The 17,865-nt window shown below is 43.8% G+C and overlaps 2 protein-coding genes across 2 annotated transcripts; one reads left to right on the top strand and one right to left on the bottom strand.

The window, feature by feature from the left end:
• Nucleotides 1-426: 426 nt before the first annotated feature.
• LOC123397127 (protein STRICTOSIDINE SYNTHASE-LIKE 10-like) lies at nucleotides 427-1,642 on the top strand. The gene is made up of 3 exons (XM_045091794.1): nucleotides 427-701; nucleotides 785-1,060; nucleotides 1,159-1,642. Exons 1-3 carry the CDS (start codon nucleotides 427-429, stop codon nucleotides 1,640-1,642), a joined length of 1,035 nt encoding a protein of 344 aa, XP_044947729.1.
• Nucleotides 1,643-10,985: 9,343 nt separating this feature from the next.
• Nucleotides 10,986-12,836, bottom strand: LOC123398278 (protein JINGUBANG-like). Its single transcript, XM_045092761.1, has one exon. It carries the CDS (start codon nucleotides 12,783-12,785, stop codon nucleotides 11,346-11,348), a length of 1,440 nt encoding a protein of 479 aa, XP_044948696.1. The 5' UTR covers nucleotides 12,786-12,836; the 3' UTR covers nucleotides 10,986-11,345.
• Nucleotides 12,837-17,865: the final 5,029 nt, after the last annotated feature.

The following is a 17,865-nucleotide window of genomic DNA, read 5'->3' as shown; positions in this document are numbered from 1 at the left end:
GCAACGCACGGGCATTTGTGTTAGTTATGTGACAACAGAGATTGAACTCAACTCTTATTGTTTTGAAAAACGGCCCAAGATTCCTCGTTGGTCTTAAATATAGAAGACATGAAAAATAATACAAGCCCATCTTGAACTTCGTTCTGGGCCATCAGGCCATATTGGTCGGCAGATAGGTTGACCGGATTCGACCACAAACACAGCACAAACAACAAACAAACTCGGTTGGCACGCAACAAGCGCGCGCGGGCGATACATCACGGTGTTTGTTTGAACCTCTACTTCACGGTGTTGTGGTTCGTGTAGGATTACCACCGTGCCCGATCCAATCACCAAACGCAGCCACGGGTTTCGTTGCGCGTGCTCTCCCATAAAAGGCACGCTGATGCGTGCAACGATATTCCGTACAGGACAACTTCCGACACGATGACGACGACGACGACGACGATGGGGCGCAACCTCGCGGCGATAGTGCTCGTCGTGCTTGCCTGCCTCGTCTCTCTAGCCGCGGCGGAGCAGATCAAGACGACGAACAGGCGGTGGAGCTACCGCCTCCCGCTGCCCGACGGCGTCAGCGGCGCCGAGAGCCTCGCCTTCTCCGGCAAGGACGGGGTCTACACCGGCGTCTCCGATGGCCGCGTGCTTAGGTGGGGCGGCAGCGCCGCCGGCTGGAGCACCTTCGCCTACAATGCCAACTACAGGTCGGTGTAATTGCAAGCTAAACATCGTGTAGATCGTGATCAAATTACAGTAGCTTACGTGTGACATGTGCGGGCGTCTGCAGGAAAATCCCTCTGTGCTCGGACACCGGGGTGCCATCGGAACAAAAAGAGAGCATCTGCGGGCGGCCGCTGGGCGTCCGGTTCTATAGGAAAACCGGCGAGCTCATCATCGCCGACGCCTACATGGGGCTCATGAAGGTGGGGCCGGACGGCGGCGAGGCCCAGGTGCTGGCGACGGAGGCGGACGGCGTCCGCTTCCACTTCCTCAACGGCCTCGACGTCGATCAGGCCACCGGCGACGTCTACTTCACCGACAGCAGTGCCAACTACCCCCGCAGGTACGTACCCTACCCCTACACGCCCGCCCGATCACGCCTCAAATCCTCCGTGACATGCCATATCGATCAATCGGTGACGAATCTGTGTGTGCATGCAGGTTTAACACGGAGATCATCATGAACGCCGACGCGACGGGCCGCCTGCTCAAGTACGACGCGCGGACGAAGGTCGTGACGGTGCTGAAGGCCGAGCTGCCGTACCCGAACGGCGTCGCGCTCAGCCGGGACATGACGCACGTGGTGGTGGCGCACACGGTGCCGTGCCAGGCGTTCCGGTACTGGCTCAAGGGGCCCAAGGCCGGGCGGTACGAGCTCTTGGCGGACCTGCCGGGGTACCCGGACAACGTGAGGCGCGACGGGCAGGGTGGCTTCTGGGTGGCGCTGAACCAGGAGAAGGCGCGGCTGAACTCGACTGCGGCGGCTCCGGTGAAGCACTTGGTCGGCGTCCGTCTTAGTGCTGACGGCGTGGAGGTTGAGGAGCTGACGGCCGCCAGGGGCGTGACGCTCAGCGAGGTGGCGGAGAACGGCAACAAGCTGTGGCTGGGTTCCGTCGAGCTTGATTACATCGGGGTCTTTGCCTGATCGATTTATTTGTTGCCGCCTTGATTTGATTTATTAGTACGGTGTCGTCGTGTTAGCGTTTGTCAAGTTTTTTAATCAGTACGTAGACTTATTAAATTCGTATGTATTATGCAAGAACTGGTTGTTATTGTAAAGTAGTGAAAGTGACAGAACGATGGAACAGTATTTTCATTGATTGAAGATGTGGGTATTTATACCCCTGTTACAGAGGCGGTTTACAAGGAACGGTTGCTAAAACAAGGCAACCGGCAACGCATGGATTATTTTATTAATTAATACATTTAATTAATTCCCAACACTCCCCCTAATCCATGCTTATCTGTGTAAATGTGCATCATCTTGATAAATAATAATCCTTGTAAATTTTTCTCTTTAAGAATGTTCCTCATCTTCATCTTGAAAAATCGTTGTATAATCTTTAAAGTCTCCTCCAAAAACCCTGTGGGAAAAATATGAGGAGAATAGTGTAGATATGTTGCTAAAACTCCTTTAAACTCAGTGGGGAAATAATAAGGAGAAAATTGTGCAACATATAATGATTATTGCCTCATGATAACTCATTTGAGAAAACCTTTATAGAGGGATAAAATTCATTTTTGAGTTTAGAGAACAATATATGTCTTGAGTACTTCCTTTAAAACCCCGATAGGGAAAATAGAAAGTATGATATATGATCATTGATAGGATATTGCTTCATTAAAAACATTATGAGAGAAAATGTCAAAAAAACTCATAATGAAAAGAGTGCAATGAGATATGCCATGAAAAACTCCTTTAAAACCTAGTAGGAAAAATATAAGGAGAAATATGATATGGCATGTATCAATGCTTGTATTTAATTGTCTCGTTAAAAACCTTATATGAGAAACCTGTTGGAAAAACTCATAAAAGAAAAGAGTACAATATTCATTACCTGATGATAATTAAAGGGTTATATTTTCAGGATATTTCTTTCCCTGAACTTTGCAAATCTCGGAATCGTCTCATACCAATTCCATGAATGTATTTCTGGAACGTTGAATTTGGTAAAGACTTTGTGAACAAATCTGCTAGATTGTCACATGATTTAGTTTGTAAAATATCAATTTCTCCATCCTTCTGTAATGCACGAGGATAGAATAACTTAGGAGAAATGTGTTTTGTGATATTACTTTTCACATAACCCATTTGCATTTGAGCAATGCAGGCTGCATTATCTTCATATATAATAGTTGGTGATCCTAATGAACCAACACCACATGAAGTTTGAATATGGTTAATCATCCTGCGAAGCCATGCACATTCTTTAGATGCTTCAAATAATGCAATAATTTCAGAATGATTAGTGGAAGTTGCTACGAGAGTCTATTTTGTTGACTTCCATGAAAAAGTAGTTCCACCGTATAAGAATACGAAACCTGTTTGTGACCTGGCATTGTGAGGATCACATAGATAGCCAACATCAGTATATCCTACCATAGTCATATCTTGGTTTTTCTGATAGAATAAGCCAAGATCTTTTGTGCCATGTAAATATCGAAGGATATTCTTTACTCCCGTCCAATGGCGTTTTGTTGGAGCAGCGCTATGTCTAGCTAGTAAATTTACTGCAAATGCAATATCAGGCCTAGTGCAATTTGCAAGGTACATTAGCGCACCAATGGCACTGAGATACGGGAACTCAGGTCCTAATATCTCTTCGTCATCATCCCGAGGTCTAAAAGGATCTTTATTCATATCAAGGGATCTGACAACCATGGGTGTTTTGGTTGGATATGATTTATCCATATTAAAATTTTCCAAAACCTTTTGAATATATGCAGGTTGGTATACTAAAATTCATGAGGGAAGATGCTCAAGCTGTAAGCCTAAGCAGAATTTGGTCTTTCCCAAATCTTTCATCTAAAATTCCGCCATTAGATGATTGCGTGCTTCTTCGATATCAGGTGTACTTCCAATGATATTGAGGTCATCAACGTACACTGAGATGATGCAAAATCCATTTGAGGACTTCTTTATAAATACACAAGGGCAATCATCATTATTTGAGTAGCCTTTCTGAATAAGGAACTCACTTAGTCGGTTATACCACATTCTACCCGACTGTTTTAAGCCATATAGTGACTTCTGTAATTTTACACAATATGCGTTGCGATTTGCTTTTAAATTCGGCATTTTAAGTCCTTCAGGGACTTTCATATATATGTCCGATTTGAGTGACCCATATAAGTATGCTGTCACTACATCCATCAACTGCATAGATAAATTCATTTGTACTGCCAAAGATATTAAGTATCGAAACGTTATTCCACTCATTAGAGGAGAGTATGTACCATCGTAATCGATGCCGGGTCTCTGCGTGAACCCTTGTGCTACAAGCCTCACTTTGTATCTCACCACCTCATTGTTTTCATTCCTTTTTCGAACAAAAACCCATTTTGCTCCAACAGGGAAGACATTATGAGGAGTAGGTATTACCGAGGAAAATACATCACTTTTGTTGAGCGAGCGCAGTTCTGCCTCAATTGCTTCCTTCCATTTAGGCCAATCAGGACGCTTGAGGCACTCCCTGACGGTCTTTGGTTCTGGATCCAGTTGAAGGGTTTCGGCAATTTCAGAGGCGAAATATATGTCGACAATTGTAGTCTCTCTATTATATGATTCTCCTGATTCTGTATAGTTTATGGAAATTTCTTTTATACCTTCAGACTCTATATGATTTCCCACAACAATAGAATCATGGTGTTCCGATGTCCCAATAATTATGTTTTTATGCGCATTTATGCTAGGTTCAAGATGTTGAGCATCTGGTTGGTGTCCTTCAACTTGAGGTTGAATTGCATTTACTGGTAGAGGATTTGATTTCCTCTGTTTCCGCGGAGGCTTTTGAGAAGCTATATTCCGACTAACCAGATTTCTCCCCCTCTTACTCTCATTTGGGGTTTGAGTGGTTTTAGTTGGTACCTCCACTCGTTCTGGTGCATTAACAGCGGGAATATGTGATTTAGTGACACCTTTATGGTCAGTAAATGCATCCGGCAGATTATTTGCAATGTGTTGCAAATCTATGATCCTCTGAACTTCAGTTTCAGATTCTTTAGTACGTGGATCTAAGGACTGAATGCCTGTTACATTCCAATCTATTTCCTGGCATTCTCTGTGGTTTGATTCTCCCCCTAATGCCGGAAAATGGTCCTCATCAAAAATAGAATCAGCGTAACGGGCAGTAAACAGGTCCCGTGTAAGAGGTTCAAGATATTTTATTATTGACGGAGAGTTATAACCCACATAGATCCCTAGTTTTCTGTGGGGGCCCATGGATGTACGCTGCGGTGGTGATATCGGTACGTATACCGCGCAACCAAATTTTCGCAGATGGGAAATACTTGGCTGAGTGCCACGTACTAGTTGTAGCGGGGAGGTTGTATGATATGCAGTTGGTCTGATTTGTATCAGATCTGCGGCGTGTAATACCGCATGTGCCCAACATGATGCTGGTAAATTACAATTCTGTAATAGTGGTCGAGCAACTAATTTTACTCTTTTGATGAGAGATTCAGCCAAACCATTTTGAGTATGAACATAAGGCACAAAATGTTCTAAATGAATGCACATAGCCATGCAATAGTCATTGAATGCACGTGAAGAAAATTCAGCGGCATTATCCATTCGAATTGTTTTTATCCTATTTTCAGGATGATTTGCTCTTAATTTGATAATTTGAGCAATTAGCTTGGCAAAAGCATGATTTCGTGTGGACAATAGACACACATGTGACCATCTAGTAGATGCATCTATGAGCACCATGAAATATCTAAAAGGTCCTGATAGTGGTTGAATTGGACCACATATATCTCCTTGAATGCGTTCAAGAAAATTTAATGACTCATTTTTAACTTTAAGATAAGATGGTTTTATAATTAATTTTCCAGTTGCACATGCGGTGCACACAAAATCTGATGATTTTGAGAAATTTTTAGTTGGAAGGCTGTGATCAATAGAATTGTCAATAATTTTTCTCATCATCCCTACGCCAGGATGACCTAGGCGATCATGCCAAGTCTTGAATTTATCAAGATCTTGAAAAATTATTTTGTACGCAACATGTGGTACGGGTTTTATATAACTGTAATATAATCCAGATGAAAGTGAGGGGAATTTCTCAAGAATTTGTTTCTCAGACCCATTACTCTTTGTTAAAAGCAAATGTTCAGAATTATTTTCAGATATTGTTTCAAAATGGAAGTTATTTGATCTGAGGTCCTTGAAACTTAGAAGAGTGCGTGTAGATTCAGGATACAATAGTGCATCCTCAATTACAATTGTACTACCCATAGGTAGAACGAGTGTGGCTCGTCCTGAACCAATAATCGACGCATCGCGACCGACAATGGTCATAATATTCCCTTTTCTCTTAGTTAGAGTTTGGAAATATTTTATTTCCCTTAATATTGTGTTAGTGGTACAACTGTCCACCAAACATAATTCTTCTTCCATTGGATTATTTTCCCGTAAAATCTATATAGAGTAAAAGAATATTTTAGGATGAAACTTTATTCATATTACTCACATATAAATATATATATATACAAAGTATTTATATTACAGTTACAAATATAAATATGATATTATGTTTAAAGACATAATACAATTAGTCCGTAGGACTTTATTCTACTTAGAGTTATACAAATTATAACATCCATTATTACAATAAAATAGCTGATAACATCAAATGAGTGATGTGGAGATTATATAAGATCTCCATATGCGTCTTGGGTGTATTCCACCATCATGTTGTCAACATCGAGAAGATCTTCAGCCTTCTGCCTTGTTTCCTTAGGAGCGCTTTGAGAAGTGCTAGCTTCAAGGTTTTCTTCTTATTGTAAAGCGTAGAAGTGAGCTTTAGCTTTTCCATGAACTTGTTTGCCTTTCCCGTTGGATTTGATGTATAAATCCGCTAGATGCTTGGGAGTTCGGCATTTACTAGTACGATGGTTAGTACATCCACACCTTTGACAAATCTCGGAGTTGGTGTTTCGGTCATTTTTCTTGAAGTGACCTTTACCTTCAGATTGACCAAAACTTTTCTTCTCGTTGTTCCTTTTCCACTTTCCATTGAATTTTTTGAAATTCTTTTTGTTGCCCCATACTTTTTAGTAAACTGAGTGTTAGCATGTGCTTGAGGGAGTGGCATTGAGCCCGTTGGGCGTGTCTGATGATTCTTCATGAGAAGTTCATCATGTTTCTCAGCCTGAAGTAAAGTGTATATGAGCTCAGAATACTTTTTGTATTTTTGTTGACGGTACTGCTGTTGTAGTACCCTCATCGAGGGGTGGAAAGTGCACAAGGTCTTCTCAATAAGGTCTTCTTTAGAAATTGCTTGATTGCAAAACCTTAGTTTTGAGTTAACCTTGTGAACTGCAGAGTTATATGCTGCCACAGATTTGAAATCTTGGAACCTTATGAGGGACCATTCTCTCTGTGCTTCCGGCAGCATGACTGCTCTTTGCTGGTCATATCTCTCCTTGAGAGAGTTCCACAAAACTAGTGGATCTTCTTCCATCAAATATTCCGACTTTAAGTCTGAATGGAGATGGTGCCTTAAGAAACTTAAAGCTGTATATTTGGCTGCCGTGGGGATTTCTCCGGCGCCTTCAACGGGTGTGGTGATAATGAAACCAAGTTTACGGCTTTCAAGGGCTATCTTTGCATCCATAGCCCATGGTAAATAGTTACTACCATCTAGTTCAAGTTCATGAAATTCACGATGCATGACACCAGCCATTTCCTGCATGGTATTTTCATGCATAATTTAGTTTTACTATGAGGGTAAAATATAAGTAACAACAAATGCTTTGATGAAGCAAATTTTGCAAGTATAGCTGATGCTTTATACTTATATGTGTAGACCTCATTTTATGTAGATGACACGTTGAAGATAGTCACCGTCGCGGTGTAGATCTCACAGTAATGGAGAACATAATCTGGTTTTGACGAGTAGATGTTTTATATATCCATTACCTTATGTCATACTACATTTTACAAAAACACACTGAAGGTAGTCATCTGTCTAATGACTAGATGTAGACCTCACAGCAAGAGTGGATAGTCTGCAATTTGATGCAGTAGATCACACAATTACCTTGTGATTTGCAAGTATCATATTCGAGGTAATCACATCAATTCGTATATTTTGGGAGAGCACTCGAAGATAGTCATTTCGCCAAAAGAATGTAGGCAAAATGTAGATCTTTCAACGATAAGGATAATCTGCAAAGTGCAGTAGATGCCTCATCTACCTTGTGATCCCAAAATTTGAATTGTGAATAAAAATTATTGTACTTACATATTTTAAAAGAAAATTGCTGAAGCAATCAAATAAAATATATACACGTAGTAGTCTGAGACTTTATTTATTACACAATACTTGGTCGAATTATTCAAACTTACAGTACAATATAGACTGAATATAATAAACATATGTTTTTAGTACAATAAAATAGCACTCTAAAATGAACAGGACTGGCTGCTATGTAATATAAATAATACTATAGGCATTCTCTGTTGAAAACGCCACAGCACCAGCAGCACTTATTAGATAGATTGGCTTGTAGACTAATTTAGGTGAGGAGCGGGAGACTTGGCCTGTAGGCCTATTTATATAAGTAGCGGGGAGACTTGGCCTGTAGGCCTATTTAGATGAGGAGCGAGGAGAATCGGCCTGGTCCATGCATCGCAGAGAGAAGATAAGGAGAGCACGAGAGTTTCCTCACGTCACAACCACTCCCAAATCCCCTTCTCTGTTTCGATCTGGATCACACCACCTCTCCTGCGCCTGTCTCCTCGTCGGCCTCCCCTGCCCCGTCACGCCGGCTTCAAGGGAAACGGGGCGGGCCCCGCTGCGCAGCCCGGCTACCTCCGCTGCGCAGCCCGGCTACCTCCGCTGCTGCTTGCCTCCGGGGCGCCGGCGAAGCCCAGGGCGTCCGGCGACCACGCGCCACGAAGAGCCGCCCGGTTCTGCGCCATAGCAGCGGCGAACTGGCGCAGGATCCGGCGAGCTTCCGGCGGTGGCGTCGGCGGAAGGGGCGGAGCCGGAGGAGGAGGAGGTGTCGCCGGTGATGGAGGGCGGAGCGACGACGACAAGCCCATGGCCTCCATCCTCTCTTCTTCAACCTTGATCTGGACGTTCAAGATGGGGATGGTGGGATAACCGCCTCGTTCCTCTCGATCCGGTGTCGGAGATGGCAGATCCGGGACGGGGCCGGTGTGTGCTGCCGCTGCCGGCGTCGGGGATGGCAGGTCCGGGACGTGGCCGTCCGTGCGCGCAGGGCATGGCCCGAATCCGTGCTGCATGCACTACGGAGGAAGAGGCGGCGGCGCAAGTTCACGGGGGAACATCACATCTTCTTCGAGGAACGGCGCTGATGGCCCTGCAAGAAGCCAATCCATGGGAGGTATGTTGAAAACAGATGGTGAAGTGGCCGGAGCCGAAGGCCCACCTTTTGCAGTGGAGCGGTGGCCGGAGTCGAGGATCCAGCCTGGTGCACCGTTGGTGCACGCCCACGAAGTGGCTGGTTGCCTCGACGTGCATACCCACGGCGGCGGTTCTGGCGGTGGTTCCCGACGAAGAAGCGGCGATGAGGGCCACTCCGGTTCTGGCGGTGGTTCCTGGTGAAGGAACGGCGACGAGGGCCATTCCTTGCACCAAGACCGTGACGGCGATGTGCAATGCGGTGGCGCTGCGTGCGAGTGAAGCGGCTGTCTTCTTTCTGCAGGAAACGTGCGAAAGCAAAAGCAAGCGAGGACAAATCTCTCCTTGCCATTCTCACCTCGCTCTCGGCAGAGCGAGCGCTGATAACGTGTAAAGTAGTGAAAGTGACAGAATGATGAAACAGTGTTTTCATTGATTGAAGATGTGGGTACTTATACCCATGTTACAGAGGCGGTTTACAAGGAACGGTTGCTAACACAAGGCAACCGACAACGCAGGGATTATCCCATTAATTAATACATTTAATTAATTCCTAACAGTTATTTCTCTATATGGTACTTTTTGTCCTTGTGGGAGTGTTTGGATTTGGTGTCTCGGTAGTCTCAGTTTTGACCTGTTCTCATGCTGACTCACCCCGGTTTTGACCATGATGACAAAAAAATCATGTATTTATTTTCAAATCCATGATTTTTAAAAATGTATTTATTCAAATCCATGATTTTTAAAAATGTATTTATTCAAATCTGCTCTGATTCACGTTCACGTACTCTAAAAAATTAGTGTATTTTTCAAATCTATTAACTTTTTTGAATTTCACGTACTTTTTCAGTTCGCATAATTTCTCAAATTCATGTAATTTTTAGTTCTTGTAACTCAACATTTCTCCGGAAAAGGTATGGGAACTTTGAAAAAATCTACGGAATTGAAAAAGTACATGAATTTGAAAAAGGTAAACGGATTTGAGAAAGAAGTACGCAAAATTCGAAACAGGATCACAGATTGGAAAGGAAGTACTATGCGAATTTGAAAATAATATTTGATTTAAAAAATTATGTGAATTTGAAAAGAATACAGGGAATTGGGAAAAATATGTGTATTTTGAAATGTAGGTGAATTTTATTCAGTACAACCAAAACTGAGTCCAACGATGAATCTTGTCCGGTTTTAGTAATTGGTGTGCAAGTTGTCCGGTTTTAAAGTTGAAGTACCAAATCTACACTCCCACAAGTTGGGGGAAGATGAATGTGCTTTTCTATGCAAATATACGCTTGGTATGTTTTTTTTTGTGAGGAGCTCCATTTAACCGTTGCCGAAAAACTCATATCGTGACTTTCAATTTTCTTCTTCTACCACGTTTGTCCCTCAAGCCGCCCTCCAACATCTCGCGAAATGCTGGCCAAGGTCGTCCACCACTATTCCTCTAATCACAACCTCCTCTTTTGGAGTCGATGAGCCACCCACACCGTCAACTTCCGACACCCTCTATCTCAGCCATTATGATTTCATAAACTGAAACGTATCAATATGAGATCTAGTTTTGAAGATCTCGTCGAGACGGATTTAATGATAAAAATAGATTGTTAATTGAATTTTTTATTTGAAAAATAAAATATTTTAAAGTCAAATATTAAAAAGATTCGATGATATCATATGTTTGATGTGATAAGATGGGTTATTATAAAAGCGTGTGAATCATGTTGCCTCGTGTCATACATGTGCACGTTTTCATTTAGGTTTGTAAAAACAATTTTGTTCAATTCGACAAATCATTCACAGTTACGAAACAAGACAAAAGATAAGCACGTAAAAGGTAAATTTTGGTTACAGTTACGAACCAAATACAATCAGCTAAACAAAAGAGATCCACAAAAGTTAGAACTTAATTAAATGGTCATTTGTTGATATTTTTTTTTCATAGAACATAAAATCAAGTTAATTTAAACTATTACACAACAAATATATAAGCATGCACCAAAATGTCCCTTGGCCCTGACACTCTGAAAGGCAGCAGCAGACTTACCTAGATCCATCACTATATCACAACTCCAGATGTATGTATATATGCCCGGGCATGAATGATGTTTTCTTGCCCTTCAGTTCTCGCCGATCGTCTTCAACAGTATATATATGAACAAAAATCCAGAAACTCCTTGGTTAATCCGTCAAAAGTGGACACTTGTTGCTTGCAGCTGATCAAAACTTGTGCGTTGCGTTGGCGCGTGTCGATCGACCTTAGCGGAAGGATGATGAGCTGCTTGCCCCGAACGGGTCGCCGGGGTACCTGTCGAACATCGACCCCTCGCTGCCGGAGCCCCCCAGCAGCATGTCCGCTGGCTCGTCGGTCACGCGCCACACCTTGATGGACTTGTCGAGGCTGCCGCTGTAGACGATCCACCGCCCCACGCCATTGTTGTCTCCGGTCTCTGCCGCGGCGGCCGCGACGTTTTCCTTGTTGTACTCCACGACGGCGAGGCACCTGATCGGCTCGGTGTGGCCGGAGAGAACTGAGAGGCAGGAGTGCACGCCGGCGTCGCGCCGCCAGACCATGATGGTGTTGTCGGCGGAGCCGCTGAAGAGGAGCGCTCCCGCCGCGGCGAGGCAGAAGACGGCCTTCTTGTGCCCGCGGAGCACGCCCCCGTGGACGAGCTTGCTGTCGCCCTCCCAGCAGTTGACGAGCCCGTCGGAGGAGCCGCAGTAGAGCACCGGCGCCACGGCGCTCACGGCGAGCGCGTTCACGGCGTGCTCCTGCTTCAGCAGCGTCTGCACTGGCGAGTGCTTGGTCCCCTTCCCCTGCACCTCCCGCTTCCACACCTTGACCGTACCGTCCGCGGAGCCGGTGAAGACCAGCCCGTCGTACGCCGCCACGATGGCGTTCACGTTGTCGTCGTGCGCCACCACGGACTCGAGGCACTTGGAGTCGCTGATGCGCCACACCTTGAAGGTGCGGTCCCAGGAGCCGGAGTAGAGAAGGCCCTGCCCCGCGTCCGTGGGGCTCAGGCACGACACGGCGTCGCTGTGGCGGATCCAGAGCGCCGAGCGGTTCTTGCGCACCTCCACGTAGTTGGACGGGTTCAGTGAGCCGCGCAGGAAGTCGCGCAGCCGCGGCAGGCTGCCCACGCGCTTGTGCAGGCCATTCTTGGGCGACACCTTCCACACCCGGATCTTGCCGTCCTGGTGGCCCGTGAAGATGCGCTCGCCGGAGATGACGATGGCCTTCACGAGGCCGCTGGACGACTTGAAGCCGCCGGAGTCCTTCTGCTTGCGCCAGACGCGGATGTTCTTGCTGTCTGAGCCGGTGTACAGCGCGTCGCCCTTGGCGGCGAGAGAGTAGATGTGGCCTTCCTCCCTGACGAGCGAGCTGATGAGGCTGGTGCCGGGCGCCATCGCGGGCGCGGCCATGGACGCCTCGCTGTGGTGGGACCAGGGCGACGCCATGGTCTGGTTCCAGGGGGACATGTTGTACGGCGAGCACTCGCCGCTGAAGCTGGACGGGTAGTCGTTGTAGAACCCAGGGCTGGCGCCGCCCGTCGCCGACGAGCTGCTCTGCCTGTTGGAGCACTCATCGTCCGTGCCCGAGTAGTTGGGGTCCGAGTGCGACATCGGCAGCGGGATGTTGGAGGGGTGCGAGCGCGGGAGTCCGCCGCCGGCCCCTTCGCCGTCGCTATCTCTCATAGGCTAGCTCTTTGTCGGAGGCTGTGGCGGCGCGGCGAGACCGTGGTGGAGAGAATTGCGAGAGGAGGAACAAGGGAGGGAATGTGTATGTGGAGGGGAGGGGAGGGAGAGGCGAAGAGAGAGTGGCGGGAACCGAGAAACCCGTTGAGACCGCTACGGCATCCACGCCCCGCAAACTGCTGCCTTTCACCAGTTCTTTTTTACTGCTCATTTCACAAGTTTTGTGATGAATTTTGCTGCTCAATTTTTGTGTGTGATAAATGACTAAATTTAGCCTCCTGGCTAAAACGAGTAGCTTAATATGCAGCACATATGTTTTTGAGTAATGCTACACCTATACTAGTATTCTCTTACGGATAGGTCTTATGGGGTTAATCCATGGATTTTATTTGGAAAAAGCCCAAAATAAACCTTCAACTTGTAGTAAAAAAGCTAAATCAAACCCTAAATTTTCAATCAAAAATCAGCACACCAAACTCTTCGATCCCAGAAGATTTTAGCTTTTTTAAGAACTAAAGGCTTTTAGCTCATATTCGTTGATTTGGCAAGGATTTTTTTAAAACAAACTCCGAGGCTTTTTATTTAACCATCACAATGTTTACAGGGACGGAATCAAAATCATTGGGATGGCCTAACCAAACATGACGACCAATCCCTAGGGATAAAGCATGCCTCACAAGTTTGTGAGCCTCGACATTCGAGCTTCTAAACTCATGACTAATGTTACAAGTATTGAAAAGTGACTAGCGGTGTATAGTTTGATGTACTATAGCCCCATAGACAGCCGGGTTGTTCTGGTGAATATCCTTCACGACCACATTGCAATCCGAAGCCGCTTGGATATTGTTCTCATAAAGATCATGTGCTAAGGAGAGAGCCTCTCTAAGTGGCTCGATCAGAGATTGTTGGGATTACTAGTGCTGATGCCCCTAGGAAAATTCCATCTCTGTTCTTGCAAACAGCTCCAACAGCTTCATGTGGCCTTCCTCTACCCATTGCAACATCCACATCGATGAATTGAAGCTAGTTCTGTGTCGCTCTAGTGTGTAACTGTTACATGATTGATGTCATCTAAATTATTATCCATCACCGGCCCACGTGCGTGAGCTTTTCTTATACTGAATGTTGCTAAGTTATTATTGCTGCTACTAATGTTACAATCACTACAAAACTGCGGTTGTTAGCGTTACTACTAATATTTTGTTGCGCTACTAAAACTTTTGCTGCAGAGAGATATCCCAGGTGTGGTTGAATTGACAACTCAACTGCTAATACTAATAAATATTCTTTTGTGTTGAATCTATAAATCAGGGTGTAATACTGCTCACGAAGACTGTAGCGATCCCATATACTTGTGGGTTATGAAGACATTTTTCTGGCGTCGTTGCTAGGAACCATAGCTCTATTTATTGTGTTCACTTGAGGATATTCAATTTGCCACTATGAAGATTCTAAAAGATACTAGAACCAAGATCATACCCTCTAAGACGAGGGTAGGTAAGGAATTGCCATCTAGCTCCGTTTTTGATTCACCTGTTGTCTTGAATCAGCTTTTGACACCACTACTTGTTGCTCGTTCTGATATGTCGTAAATACTTGATGATGCTACTTCTGAAACTCATGAAACTTATGATGATGCTACTGATATACTTGATAGAAATAAATCTGTGCCACTTGGTGAATTGCTTGATGTTCATATTGCTAGATCCTTAGAAACTGAAAATGATGAAACTGAAGAAAATTATGAATTACCTATTATGCCTAGCTCTCCTAATAGATATGAATTGCGTGATGTACCCGAGGGTTATGTTATGGATGAGGAGATAGCTAGAGACTTTCTTGCTTGTAACGATAGAGATGATCGAAAGAAATTGTTATGTAAACTGAAAGAAAAATCTATGATGGAGAAAATGCAACATGATCCTAAATTTGCTACTTCTCCTATATATGTTACTCATAAGGATTATGAATTCTCTGTTGATCCTGAGTTAACCACTGTAGTAGAATTTGATCCTTTCCATGGTTATAAAACCGAAACTGATGTGGCGCACCTTACTAAATTGAATGATATTGCCACCTTGTTTGCTCATGAGTAAAATATGTGTTATTACTATATCTTTAAACTTCTTCCTTTTTCGCTAAAAGGTGATCCTAAGAAATGGTTCCTCACTCTTGCTCATGGTTGTGTGCGTAGCCCCCATGATATGATATATTACTTCACTGAAAAATATTTCCCCGCTCATAAAAAACAAGTTGCCTTACACAAAATATTTAACTTTGTGCAAATTTAAGAAGAGAATCCCTCTCAAGCTTGGGGGAGGCTTCTACAGCTACTTAGAGCTTTTCCTCATCATCCTCTTGAGAAAAATGGAATACTTGATATCTTTTATAATGGACTAACCGATGCTTCTAGGGACTACCTAGATAGTTGTGCTGGTTGTGTTTTGAGGGAACAAACTGTTGGACAAGCTGAATGATTATTGAATAACATATTACAAAATGATGATAATTTGACACTTCCTGAACCACCTCCGAAACCTATTCAAAATAAGAGATGTATTATATTCCTCAGTCGAGAAGATATGCAGAAGGCTAAGAGGACTACGAAAGAAAGGGGTATTAAATCCAAAAATGTCAAGAATTTACCACATGTTGAAGAAATACATGGACTTAATATCCCTACATAGGTAGTAGAGGTAAATTCTCTCCGTATATTCGATGCAAGTGATATGCCTTATACTAAAACTCCTAGTCAATGCATGGATGAATTTTATAATTACATTATCAAGCAAGGGCGCTTCAATAATTATGTCAAAGATCAATTACAACATGATGCTATGATGATAGATTGCTTAAGTGACTTGATGTTTAGAATTGCTAATTATGTTAAAGGTCTAGGTTAACATGCTTCCATGGTTCATACTCAACAAGATCAAGTTGCTAAGTCACAACGTGATTTACTTGTTGAATTAAATGAGAACATGAATGACCATGGTGTTAGAGTAATGAGTAGGGGAGGTACAATGGCTCACGAACCTCAGTTTCCTGAAGGTCATCCTACAAGAATTGAACAAGATTCTCAAAGAGTTAATGTTGATGCACTATTCCATCTAAGAAGAAAAAGAAAAAAAGAAAAATGGCAGGACTTTGCATGCTTCAAGTGAATGTGTTATAGAAAAACGTGTTGAGAATCATAATGGTGTTTCTATTTCGGATGCTCACACATAATCTCATAACATTTACCTAGTGATGATGAGAGTGATAATGATAACTAGTACATCCATTTTGCATCATGTTTTGCTACTGCTATTTATAGTGTATTTATGTATTATACCACTTTATGGAGTAATTCTAATGCCTTTTCTCTCATAATATGCAAGGTTTACACCAAGTGGGAGAATGCCGGTAGATGGAATTCTGGACATGAAAAAGCTACGTCAGATATACCTATTCTACACATATCCAAATGGGCCAAAACTTCACGAGGATTTCTTATGGAATATATAAGAAATATTGGAGGAAACAAGTACCGGAGGGGGGCTCCCAGGTGCCCACGAGGCACCAGGGTGCGCCAGCCCCCCTGGCGCGGCCTGGTGGGTAGTAGGCCACCCAGCCCACCCGTGGCGACCATATTCTCGTATATACTCTCTTTTGACATGGAAAAAATCAGGAGAGGACTTTCGGGATGAACCGCCGCCGTCTTGAGGCACAACCTAGGCAAGATCACTTTTACCCTACGGGGAGCGATTCCGCTGGAGGAACATTCCTCCCGGAGAGGGAAATCGAGGCCATCATCATCACCAACAATCCTATCATCTTGGGGAGGCCAATCTTCATCAATATCTTCAACAACACCATCTCCTCTCCAAACCCTAGTTCATCTTTTGTGCTCAATCTTGTACCGGAACCTCAGATTGGTACCTCGGGTGTGACTAGTAGTGTTGATTACATCTTGTAGGTGATGTTTTATGGTTTATTTGGTGGAAGATCATATGTTCAGATCCAATATGCTATTTAATACCTCTCTGATCATGATCATGTTTATCACTTATGAGTAGTTACTTTTGTTCTTGAGGCTACGGGAGAAGTCATGTTGTAAGTTGATATTCGTTCGATCTTTTGATGATATGAATGTTGTGATTCGCTTAGTGGTGTTATGTGAATGTCGACTACATAACACTTCACCATCTTTGGGCCTAAGGGCATTCATTGTGGAGTAGTTTATCAAATGATGGGTTGCGAGACTGATAGAAACTTAAACGCAAGTTTATATGCTATTCCGTAATGGGCTGATTTGGATCCCTATGTTTAATGCTATGGTTAGAATTTAATATTAATACTTTTCTCGTAGTTGCGGATGCTTGCGGGGAAGTTAATCATAAGTGGGAGGCTTGTTCAAGCAAGGACGACACCAAAGCATCGGTCCACCCACATATCAAATTATCAAAGTACCGAACGCGAATTAACGTGACATGACGTAAGTGACTAGATGAAATTTCTGTGTGCCCTCAAGAACGTTTTCCCTATTATAAGAAATTTTTGTGCCACAAAAGGATTGGGCTACCTTGCTGCACCTATTGTTACTATTGCTACTCGTTACTTGTTAAAGTTATCTTGCTATCAAACAACATGTTACCGCTATTTCAGTGCTTGAAGAAATTACATTGCTGAAAACCGCTTGTCATTTCCTTCTGCTCCTTGTTGGATTCGACACTCTTACTTATCAAAAGGACTATGATTGATCCCCTACACTTGTGTATCATCAAGACACTTTGCTCGCACCATTGCCAGGGAGTGAAGCGCCTTTGGTAAGCGGAATTTGGTAAGGAAAAATATATATTATGTGCTGAAATTTACTATTACTTGTCACTATGGAAAGTAATCCTTTGAGGAGTTTGTTCGGGGTGTCTTCACCTTGACCAGAAACACCAAGAGTTGTCCCTCAAAATGCTGAACCTACTGAAAATGTTTATTATGAAATTCCTTCAGATATGATAGAGAAACTGCTAGCTAATCCTTATGCAGGAGATGGAACAAAACATCCCGATATGCACCTAATCTATTTGGATGAAGTTTCAGG

The sequence above is a fragment of the Hordeum vulgare genome, chromosome 5H (assembly GCF_904849725.1).
Source record: "Hordeum vulgare subsp. vulgare chromosome 5H, MorexV3_pseudomolecules_assembly, whole genome shotgun sequence".
In the NCBI taxonomy this organism is placed as follows: domain Eukaryota; kingdom Viridiplantae; phylum Streptophyta; class Magnoliopsida; order Poales; family Poaceae; genus Hordeum; species Hordeum vulgare.
Note: the sequence above shows the minus strand (reverse complement) of the source record. Positions and strands in the feature narration are given on the sequence as shown.